Here is a 12,599-nt window from a genome sequence, read left to right on the forward strand (position 1 = left end):
TTAAGAAAATTGTTACACAAAATCATCATCTTGTTCCTCCAGGTTTAACCAAGTTAAAAGAATACAAAAAATTGATATATCCAGAGCAGGTGGAATAATCAGAAACTGAATTAAAATGTAGTCTCTTTAATATGATCAAGCATTCAGTTTCTAGAGTGTTTGAGTATCTTTTGGAGGATGAAGATAAATCTATTAAAGTTTTATCACAGGAGGAATGTGAGAACATATACGTTATTTGCAAAGTGAAAGGTGATGGTCAGAGTGACCAATCTGAGTTTCAGAATGCAGCAACTATGAAGAGAGGTGTGGATGATTCCACTATGTATAGTATAGCGTTTGTACTGTTGGAGATTCGAAGTGGAAAAAAGATAATATGGAAAAATTGTAATCCAAATAGTCCAGATGCAACCCGTCATCTTATGCTTTGTTTTGCCAAAGAGACTGCTAGCTTTATTCAAAAGAAGTTTGAACATTTACAAAATGAAAATTTGTCTTTAGAGAATATTAAGTTTACACTTCATGAAAATACTTTTGTTATAAATTCAAGTTTGTTAACTATTTATACCACAAAGAATGATGGCAAAACACTTAATGCTGTGGTATCAAAAATGTTTAAAAAAAATATAGCATCTCAGTGTTGTCAGGTATATCAAGCAAGTCCTAAGGAGTTTAATTTGGAAACTTCCAATGTCACAGTCTGTGTATAGAATGGTAGCGCATGGTGTTTATTTTATTAAATATTTTAAGTATCCAATAGGCTCCTTGTCTGAGAGTGCTATTGAAGCCAGGAACAAAGCCAATAAAACTGCACAAGTAGGTCATGCAGGTTTAACTTCTTTTGCCGAAAATACTAGGGATACAGCCATTTATTTATTCATGACATCTGACATGTATCTATACTGCAAGAAGAACAAAATGCAAGAGGTATAAAAGCTATACTGCAAGAAGATTCAGCTGATAACTTAAGGTAAATATTGGAGAATGCTATGTGTATCTTTAAATTAAGATATTTAATGTTATTGTTTAATTCTATTAATGATACATTTTAGGTGCTGGTGGTAGCCAATCTGATATTTCTGAGGACTTTTTAGATAATCAACACAATATGTTTTTTTTATGCTTGCAAAAAAAAAACAAAAAAAAAACTAATTGTCAGAAAAGTTAAAACATAAGAATCCCAAACTTTTATGTTTTAGGCAAAATTGCGTCAATTGACCTCAAATTGACTCAATTTTGCCATGTTTTTGTTTTCCTCAAAAATGTGTCGAAAGTCCTATTTCTACTTAGGGATGCATAGTGCAATTCTTGAAGGCTTATTGTAAATATTAAATGTTGCTCCACATAAGGATTGCTGAGACATATTTCAATTATATATATTTATTACAGTGAGCACAGTTTTTTTCTTGAATGTATAACTATTAGAATTAGAATTTGATAATAGATAATTTCTATAATAAAAAGTTTATATCTTTAACTATACTATTTATTACAATAATGAAACTTTTTTAAATTTTAATGTTTGTTGTTAAATAATTTTAGGAAGTCAAAGAGTAATGGTTCATATTAAGAAAAGAAATCAAAGAAGTATCATTAAACCATGCAGCTGTAATTGGTAAGCAAGTTTTAAAAAATTTTGATAAGATAAGGTGTTTCTTGAATGAGATAAGGTGTTTCTTTGATGAGATAAGATGTTTTTTTGGGCTGCATTTGCCTTTATAGTTCAATCAAAAAGTGTTATGTAAAAAATGTATTAATTTCTCATCAGATTCAAGAAAAAAAAAATATATTGTCAAATTTTTTTTGATAAAAATGAGATCACAATAAATCGTCAGCAGGTCAAAATCTTAACCAATTACCCTTGATTTAAAAATCCCTATTGAAATTTCCTTTGCGGTACCACATTGCGGTAACGCCAGTGCTTAATTTTTAATGCTTACGGCAATAGAAATTGATGTTTTTAGTCAAACTTCATTTGCAAAAACAGATAAAATGAGAGAATATACTCCAAAGTTAAATGAATAATAATCTATACTGTTTTATAATGCTATTTAAAAATATTATTTTAAATAGTTGTTTATAATAAGCATGAATAAATATAAATTAAGACTTTTTTTGATGCCGGCCCACATCGGTTTTGCCGATTTAAAATTGTTATTCCATTACTGTACCCCATTCTTGATGTTTTACTATAATTTTTCTTTTCTAAAAATACAAAGAGTTAAAAATTATTGAAAATACCTTTTAAGATTTGCATGTATCCAGCTACATATTGAGTATGTTTTGATAAGATCATAAGAGGCAACTTGAATAAAACAAGCAGATCGAATCAATGCCACAGCCACATCCTAACATTATATATATATATATATATATATATATATATATATATATATATATATATATATATATATATATATATATATATATATATATATATATATTGATAAAAACACCAAAATTGTTTATATATGTATATATATTTAATCATTATTAATTATATAATTAATATATAAATATATATATATATATATAAATTGATAAAAACGCCTATATTATTTATATATGTATATACATTTTATTATTATTATTAACTATATAATGAATATATATATACTTAATTATATATATATTTAACTATATATATATATATATTTAATTATATGTATATATAAATTGGTAAAAACACCTAGATTATTTATATATGTATATATATTTAACTATGATTATTAATTACATAATTATTATATATATATATATATCTATATATCTAATTATATATATATATATATATATATATATATATATATATATATATATATATATATATATATATATATATATATATAAATACACATAAATATATAAATATATATATATATACAGACCCAGCACAAAGTAAGGACAAATCTGACAGAATCTAGCATTTTTTACATTTAAAAGGTTCTAACGAAAGAGATTTTAAGAGATGTATGTTTTCTTATCTAAATTATTGAACACTACATACAGAGTGAACACATAGTAATATTTGGTATGGTATCCACGAGCTTTAATCACACACCTCATACGGCTAGGCATTGAGGCAAAAAGACCATCGATTGTTGTCTGTGGGGTATTGTTCCATGCGCCTTGTAACAATACCCACAGATCATCCAAATTGGATGGTTTCTTTCCCTCAATGCTCTTAGACATGACACTCCATAAATTCTCGATGGGGTTCATGTCTGGACTCTGAGCAGGCCAGTCGAGCACGTCCACTCCATTTTGACAAAGGAAATTGGTTACCTTCTTTGCTTTATGACATGGCGCATTGTCATGCTGGAAGATAAACCGATTTCTTTGTCCAAACAGAGTACCAGCAGATGGTAGCATTGAATCCTAAAGCACCCCAATGTATCGGCCTTGGTTCATGGACCCAATGCACCGATACAACTGCCCTACCCCGTGTCCAGACATGCACCCCCAAATCATAACACTACCACCGCCATGCTTCACAGTTGGTGCAATACAGTCTTTTTTAAACTTTTCATCAACTCTTCTTCTAACAATCAGTCTCTTTGCCCCACAGAATAGTTGAAATAAACTTTCATCTGAAAAAATAACGTTTTTCCAGTCCTCGAGAGTCCAGTCTTTGTGCTTCCTGGCAAAGACCAACCGTCGCCGGACATTGGCGGCAGAGAGCAAAGGCTTCTTTGCTGCCACACACCCTCCTAATCCGGCTTTTTGTAGTCTCTTCCGCACAGTTCTGGAGGCCAAATTAACTCCATGTTCCTCCGACAGTCTCCGGCTTAGTTGTGGTGCAGTCAGGCAACGATCCTGAAGTGACATGCGGACCAGCACCCGATCGGTATGAGCCGTCGTCTTCTTTGGCCTTCCGGAATGTGCCTTGTCTGCTGTAGAACCTGAATTCTGATATTTCTTAACAATTTTTCTGATGCCGCTTGCAGTAGAACCAAGAATTGTTGCAATTTTACTATAATTTTCACCACTTTCGGCCATGAAATCAGCACGGAGGCTAACGATATTTTACCATTTTTTCTACAACAAAAAATACTGATACTAGATCATTAAATTAAACTAAAACAGACAAAATAATATTAATACTGATAGTGAAGCTGTCAAAATGGAAGCAGATGCTAATAAAACACAAAAAAATTGGCTAAAGTAAAAAAACTTGGTGGAAAATACCTTAAAACTCAATAGTTACCCTTGACTGCTGGTTCTCAGTAACCATATCGGGCTTTAGATGACCTTAAATGACCTTAAATGGTATATACTGACTTAATATGTGATTGGTAATACAATGAATACATATTTTCTACCAATTAATAATGATGACATTAATATCACAATGAAGGCACATCACTTACCTCTACTGTCTTGTTTCCTACGCTTAAAATATGATAAACAACTTTCCAATGTGTTATATTAATTTATCTAAAAAAATATGTGCTTGTTGCTAAGGTAAACAGGAAGTGCAAAGATATTGACGTGTCAACACAACAGAGATCAATAAATGTAGCTATGACGCTTTCATCTGGTAATTATTTGGACAAAAGTTGCAGTGATTTAATTTCTGCTGTATTTGTCCTTACTTTGTGCCGCCACTGTATAAACATATATATATATATATATATATATATATATATATATATATATATATATATATATATATATATAAATTGGTAAAAACTCCTAGATTATTTATTTATGTATATATACTTAATTATTATTATTAATTATATAATTAATACATATATAAATTAGTAAAAACACCTACATTATTTATATATGTGTATATATATATATATATATATATATATATATATTAAATTATTATTAGTTATATAATTTATATATATATATATATATATATATATATATATATATATATATATATATATATATATAGATATATATATATAGATATATATATATATTATATAATTAATATATATATATATATATTAATTATATAATTATTATATATATATATATATATATATATATATTTAAATATATATATATTTATATATATATATATACTTATAAATATATATATATATTTATATATACATATATATTATATAATTAATATACATATATATGTATATATGTATATGTATATATATATATATATATATATATATATATATATATTTATATATATATATATATATATATATATATATATACACTTATAAATATATATATATATATATTTATATATACATATATATTATATAATTAATATATATATATTATATAATTAATATATATATATATATATTTATATATATATTAATTATATAATTTCTTATTCATATATAAATTTTAGAGGGGAGAGTCTATTTGAATTGTTATTCTACAAACCTTATTACACACAAGTCTGTATTATTTTTTTTACCATTTATTTCTGCGCTTTTACTGGTTTGCACAGAGTAAAGGATATTTGTATTAGTATTTATTCTTTAGAAAAATTTAGTAGTTTAAATATATTTCATACCCTATCTGCTGCACTACAAGCCAATGAATCATGATACGCAATGATCATTTCAAAGACATGGTACTTTTTATATAAATAAAAATCTGATAAATCTTTTAAACTATCAGCAAGCAGTCGTAATAACCAAATTCTTTCTTGTCTATGATCTGACGAACTGCTGTTAAAAAGAGGTAGAAAAAATGGCATTTCTTTCATATTGATAATTGGTTTTAGAAGAATGCAATTGCTCAGGATTGGGTACATATGTTGCCCTATAAAAAGTAATAAATAATTATGTGTAACAAACCTTAATCTGCAGGAAAAAGTAAACTTATGAATATATATTAGAGTATATCACTTTTGAGTTAAAATTTAAATTTTTGAGGTTTTGACTAGAGTGCTTGGATTTTCATGTATTTGGGGAATTCAATTTTGATAATACTATTAAAAAATATTAACATTTGGCTACCAGGAAACAGGTTTTCTATTTACAGTTTTTAAAAAAAATTTATGTTCAACTTTTTAAATTAATGTTTTAACTTTTAAACAATACAAATTAAAATGTTATAAAGTAAAAACAAATCAAGAGTAATATAACAGATATATCATTGACCCCCCAGGATTCCTGGGCCAGGTTCCCTAAACCCCTCTGTCAATATTTGAAAATTTTATTATAACTATAGAACCAAGATACATTTTGATTACTATACATAAATAACTTCTTTTAGAACATATGCATATAAAATTTTTGTAAAGTTTAATAAAGAGGCTGGAATTGTATCAACCCCCCCCTCCCTTCCTCCACTAAAACACTAATAAATTTAACAAGCTTGAAGATAAAACAAGCAAGTGACAAACAGTAAAAAAACCCAAATATTACAAAACAAATAATAAAAAAGTTACTAAATATAAAATCATTCTATATGAAACCAAGTGATTGCTTTTTCCAAGTATTTTACTAAGTTATTTTTTAGCATTGGTCACTTAAATAAAGTATTTATACAATTTCAACGAAAGCATTATTTCCTAATTTCATAATTGTGTTCAAATAAATATCTCTTTTATCCAAACCACAAACTGACTGAGCAACTACAGACCAACTAAGCTGCTTCAGTAATCAAATTGACTTCAGTGTCAAATTTGATTGCTTTCTCACACTGCAAGCACGATAAAAAGATGCAACATTAGCACATGCTAAGTTTGCAATTGATTAGATATATGGTTTCCAAGAAAGATTGGAAGTAAAAAGTTAATCTTAGAAGACAAAGGGTAAATGACACATCGAGTACATTACCCTTCATAAATATAGGAAGATCTAGATTATTGTGATAACAATGAGTTGAAAAAAATTGCAATTTATCTGAGTTAAAGTTCACCAGCCACTGAGAGCCCTATGCTGTAGCAGAAGTGAGATCCGTTTCAAGCTCAAATGCCCCCTCCAAGCAATCAGAGAGTGTTGGCTTTTTATCAAGACAACAATAATTAGTATTATCATCAACAAACAATGCCACCTTCGATGTGAGAATTCTGGAAGATCGTTGTAATGATTGTAATACAAACAATTCCCTCTAGACAATTTCTAACAATCATTCAGAATAAGGATTAAATAAGTTCTGAATAAGGGTTGCGCAATAGGTTTTTTTTTTATTGTTGTTGTTAATTCACCTTCCCAAGGCTGAGAAGGCCACTACAAACAAGGAGGCTACTTAATTGTGGTTATAACTCTCTCTCAACTCTATAACTCTGAAACATGAACCTTGACAAACAAGGCAGGATTTAAGTAAGAAGTAAAAAATTAAAAATAAGTAATTCCCTTTGGAGAATTACATGGAAAATGATAGCTAAAGTATTCCCTAAAAGACTAATTTCACACGAGAAATTATCACTTAAAACCTGTAGCACTAAACTCAATAAAATGAAATAACGACACGAGAAAACTAAACACAGTTAATATAATAATTAGTTGTAACAATTTAATAAATAGATATAGAAATAAATGTCAAAAAATATTAAAGCAATTCTCTTTCTTATAATAAATAAGAAGACGAAACATTACGATTGTTAATGCAAATTTAAAAAAGTATAGGGTCAAGGATAGAACCTTGAGGAACCCCTAAAATTACAGGAAATGAAGAAGAGTGGAGTCCATCGAGAACAACTTCTATGCTATCAATAATAAAAAAGGACTCAATAATCTTAAAGATGTTACCTTGACTCAAAGCACAGATAGTACTCAATACACTATCTAATAATCCACGCAATTGTCTCATTACTATTAATAAATCCTTAGAGGTAATAAAGGGCTCCAAATTCCTATGATTATATTTATTATATAATATCTCTTTCACAGTCTAAATTTTCCTCTACTCTGGAATACTTCATAGAACGTTTTTTGGCACAAAAAACTTTCATGCTATCACATGAGATTTTTTTTATCTTCAACAAATTTTTTTGCCTTCATAATATCTTTCAGTAGACTATTAATAATAGCAGTAGCAGTTGATGACACACCAAATTTGACAGAGCCCATGACAGCATTTCTAATATTATTGTAGTTTCGCTTAACATAACATAATTTTTGTGTTTTTCTAATGTCAAGTCTACTTTGCTATTGCTGACTTTATTGATATCACTGACCATATCAACATTAATCTATTATTCATTTCTGTTGCAGCACCTATATTTTCAATGTCAAATCTAATAATGTAGACGTATAAAATGTTACTGATGACTCTTCTGATGTAGTAACTAATTGTTATCAATTGAGTCTTAACTAATCAATTGACTCATTCAAAGAAAATTCCTTACACCATCAAACTTCCTCCACTAAGTTTTTCAGTTAGAATTTGGTACTGAACATTATTTCTCATTCCAATAGAGAGCTGTACATGTTGTCTGAGATCACTTCAAAATTTAATTTAGATTCATCTAAGAAAGCTAATTTTTTTCTAATTTTAAATTGTCTAATTTCGCAAAATTGTAATTCCGTCTTTTTACTCTGTTTAGTGAGTTATAGTTAATAATACATATACCAAAAAAGTCTTACATGTAGTCTTTGTGTCACTTTGAGTGTGATTTGTGTTAAATTATACAACATAGTTAATTAAATGTTTTTTCTTGGTCTTCCACCAGACAGAAGTCTTTTAAACCATATTTTAGTCACTCGATATATGTACACTTTGCTGCGCATAGTCTTAGTGGTGTAGTGGTGATAGCGGTGTAAAGAATGAATTTGTTAAAAACAACTTTTCCCTTTTCCAAAGAAAAGTGAAAAGTAATTTTCATTGATGAAAATAACTTTCAGGAAACAAATTAAAAAAATCGAATTTTGTGGTAAAAGATTTAAATCTGAAAAAAATTGTAATTGCTTTGTGATATCCAGATTGCAAGTTAGAGATGGAAGCATTGATTCTTCGGGCTGCTTTAATTTTAACAGAGTAAGTGTGTGCAAAATTTATACAGGGTGAATCAACCATTACACCTATATAAAGATGCTAGAACCTGTGTACCTCCTTTATAAAGATGTTGTCCACACAACTTGTAACACTTGTCCACACACCTTGTAACAGTCAAAACATGGATAAAAGAATATTATACTTATCAAAAATTTATTGCCCAGTCCAGTTACCAGATTTGAATCCAATCTAATCTGGACTTAGGCAAAAAACTGTCAAGGCCGAAATAAGATCTTTAAAAAGCCTAAAGCAAGAACTAGATACCATTTGGAGATGAATTTTACAATCAACCAAAATTTGCAACAATCTTGTTAAATCGATGCAAAAAAGATGCATGTGGAGCATATTTTAAATATTAGATGTTTATTTTTGTTGTGCCAGATTTAATAGAAGTTCGCTCTATTGATAATTTTTCTTATTATATTATACATTTTAATACATCTTTCAAAATTAGTTTCTTTATGTCACTTTATACTTAAAATTATGTATATATATTTAAATTATATATATATATACATATATATATTATACATACATATATAAATATATACATATATATACATACATATATATACATATATATTATATACATATGTATATATATATATACACATACATATATATGTGCTGCATTTATATATATATATATATATATATATATATATATATATATATATATATATATATATATATATATATATATATATATATACTTTCAATAATAGCAAATAGTTTAAAATACAGTTGGAAACAAAAACACCAATAAAATTTAAAACATTACTTTTGTTTATACATTATAATAACATGTCATATGAACTTTACTATATCTTAGATTTTTCTATAATTTTGTTTTATTTTTATTTTATTGGCTTTGTGTTATTTGGTGTTATTTTCAATGTTCTTTTTTTGATTTTTATCAGAACTTATATTACAATACAAAAATATAATACAAATACAATTTTATCTTTTTTTGTTAAATGGGCGTATTTATTAAACAATCATTAGAAGTAAGTTGTTACTTTTTTTAAAAGAATTTCGTATAATATTATAAAAACATTAGCAACAATAAAAGTTTAAAAGTTCCAAACGTAATTATAAACTTAATTTAGCATTATAGTTTATTATTTATTTTAGTCAAGTATTTTTTCGTTTTTTTTTATTTTAGTTTCAGTTAAGTTTTTTTTATTTTTCATTATTTTCTTCTACGAAGATTTCTTTTCTTTTTTCAAAATAAATTTTGTTTAAGTTTATTTATTTAAGATAAAAGTTTCTTAAGTTAGATAAAAGTTTTTTGGCGCATTTTTAAAATGAAAACAAACTAATGTAAATGTAAACAAAATCTTAACAGCCGCGGTCAATTTTTCAAAATGATTTAAAAACAACAAATATTTGCGTGGTCATATTCGCACTCCAAATCGCACGCCTTCCTGTCCAAGCCTGCATTAGATGTATCATTAGATGTACCTTAGATGTACATTAGATGTACCAGTAGATGTATCTTTAGATGTACCATTGATTTAGCTTAGAAGCTAAATCAATGATACCTTTAAGAGAGTTACTATCAATATAAACAAAAACTAAAATAATTGATCCTGCCAAATCTGTTTTAGTAAGATTACTAAAGAACACTACATAATAAATATACTTTCAAGGATTAAATGAAAAATAACAATATTTATGTTGCAAATCATAATAAAAACAAAACCTGGTCTGAGAACGAAGTAAAGGTATTGAATAAACAGCATGGTCCATACACAAGGAATCTGCATAAACTCACTTATGATTGAATTTTTTAATAACATCAGCAAGTACATCACCTTGAAATAATTTTTATTGTTAAAAATAATGATTTTTATATTAGTATATTGATAATCATATTACAATATATATTTATACATTAATATTACCAGAATGGTTATTGAGAGCAAAATATATAGTAAATATATATGAATATGGTAATAAATATTTAATCAGTTTTATGAAAATATTTTTGTTTATGTTTAAAGCTTTATAAAGTTTTTTTCATTTTTCATTTAAAGATTTATAAAAAGTAATAAAAAATAAAATGAGATAAAAATAGAAATAAATAGTGAAACTTTTTTTCTCTTTTCATTTAAAAATTCATGAATTTATTTATTTTATATTATCAGAATAGTATTGACAAGTTATTAACCATTATGAAATCAAAATAGTATTGAAAAGATGTTAACCATTATGAGGTCAAAATAATATTTACAAGCTTGACCATTATAGGGTCAAAAAAAAAATTTCAAAATTTCTTATTTATTTATAAATTTTTAAATCTAGGTTTTGTATCTTTGAAAAACTTAATAATTTTGTTTTTTCATATCTATATATATCACTGTGCTCTCCTGAGATCGCCAGGGTAAATTTTGGTTTACTCTAATTTTTTTTGTTTAATTATTAATATTGGGTTTAGGTAAGTGTTTTAAAATAATTTTTTTTTTAAGATAACTAAACTAACTTTTAAACATATTTTTTTGTAAAAATAGTTTTTACCTAAAATAACTTATGGAGGGGGAGGGGGTAATATGGGGAGGGCGGGGATTTTTTTCAAAATTAACAAGGTATTACACCTCCAAAAATATTTTTGTTAAAAGAATACAACTTTGATATGAAAAAATGAGATCTTTAATGATAAAATTCTAGAATTAACAATATAATGTTAATGCATTAAATGTAACAGTTTAACATGAAATATTGAAATTCCTTATAAAATAATTAAATCATTTCAAAGTTCACAACAATTGAAAATTTTAAAAAAGGAGTGAAAAGGACTACTTGAAACTGTTTATACCAAACTCAATCACACTTTTCTTAAGCTGTTTTGCATAATCATGGTGTTCCAAACAACACTTGCATCGCTTCCATACTTGATAGTGATAGTGGTGAGCTCTTTCTCCTGTCTGCTTGGCATATACACCAAGCCCAAACTGACTATGCTGAAGAAAAGGAACAAGATGACATTCTAAAATATGAACTTTCCAGCTAATACTTAATTAATAGTTAAACTTTTCCAGAAGATGAAGCTGCAGATTTTTCGAAAGCTTTTTTAAAATCTAAAACTGATTCAGCAATAGATTCTCCAATAAATATGCTATAACTGTTTTGTTTTAATAATTGAAAACTTTCTAAGACAGCTAACTACATGCTGGAGAAATATCATATTTGGTTATATAGAGGCTGCACTTAAAAGGTTAACTTCTAAATTATCTAGTTTATCTAAAAGTCTTTATGAATTATATACATAATTATAATTCATAAAGAGTTTTAGAAATATAATTATATATACAATTTTAGAATCTTTAATTATATAATCATATATAATTATATAATTAAAGATTATATAATTTAACTCTAGCCACAAATCAAAATCAAGCCACAGTGTAATTAATATTTTCACAAACATAGAAGTAATACTAATAAGAATGTGTAACTCTGGTGGAGGAATGACATGTTCTACTAAAGTTTCTACAGGTTCATCAAGATACACAACTCTAGAAGAAATACAGTTTTTAAATTCCATCATGTGATTTCGTTTGCATCCATCTTTAACAAACTTGTTGTAGTTGATATCAATTGAACCTAAGGTTGTTTTTTTTCCCGCTCTCAAGAATACTGTCCCCTTCACACCAGAGACA

General features: G+C 26.8%; 1 protein-coding gene across 1 annotated transcript in view; it reads right to left on the reverse strand.

The window, feature by feature from the left end:
* The window catches only part of LOC100204624 (uncharacterized), a 132,439-nt gene that overhangs the window by 5,608 nt on the left and 114,232 nt on the right, over window positions 1–12,599 (reverse strand). The window contains exons 23-25 of the mRNA XM_065793968.1: window positions 10,643–10,754; window positions 5,504–5,754; window positions 2,239–2,345 (exon numbers count right to left, since the gene is read on the reverse strand). Coding sequence (XP_065650040.1) covers window positions 2,239–2,345; window positions 5,504–5,754; window positions 10,643–10,754 — 470 coding nt within the window. The remainder of the gene's footprint in view (window positions 1–2,238; window positions 2,346–5,503; window positions 5,755–10,642; window positions 10,755–12,599) is intronic.

This window comes from Hydra vulgaris, chromosome 03, assembly GCF_038396675.1.
Source record: "Hydra vulgaris chromosome 03, alternate assembly HydraT2T_AEP".
Lineage (NCBI taxonomy): Eukaryota > Metazoa > Cnidaria > Hydrozoa > Anthoathecata > Hydridae > Hydra > Hydra vulgaris.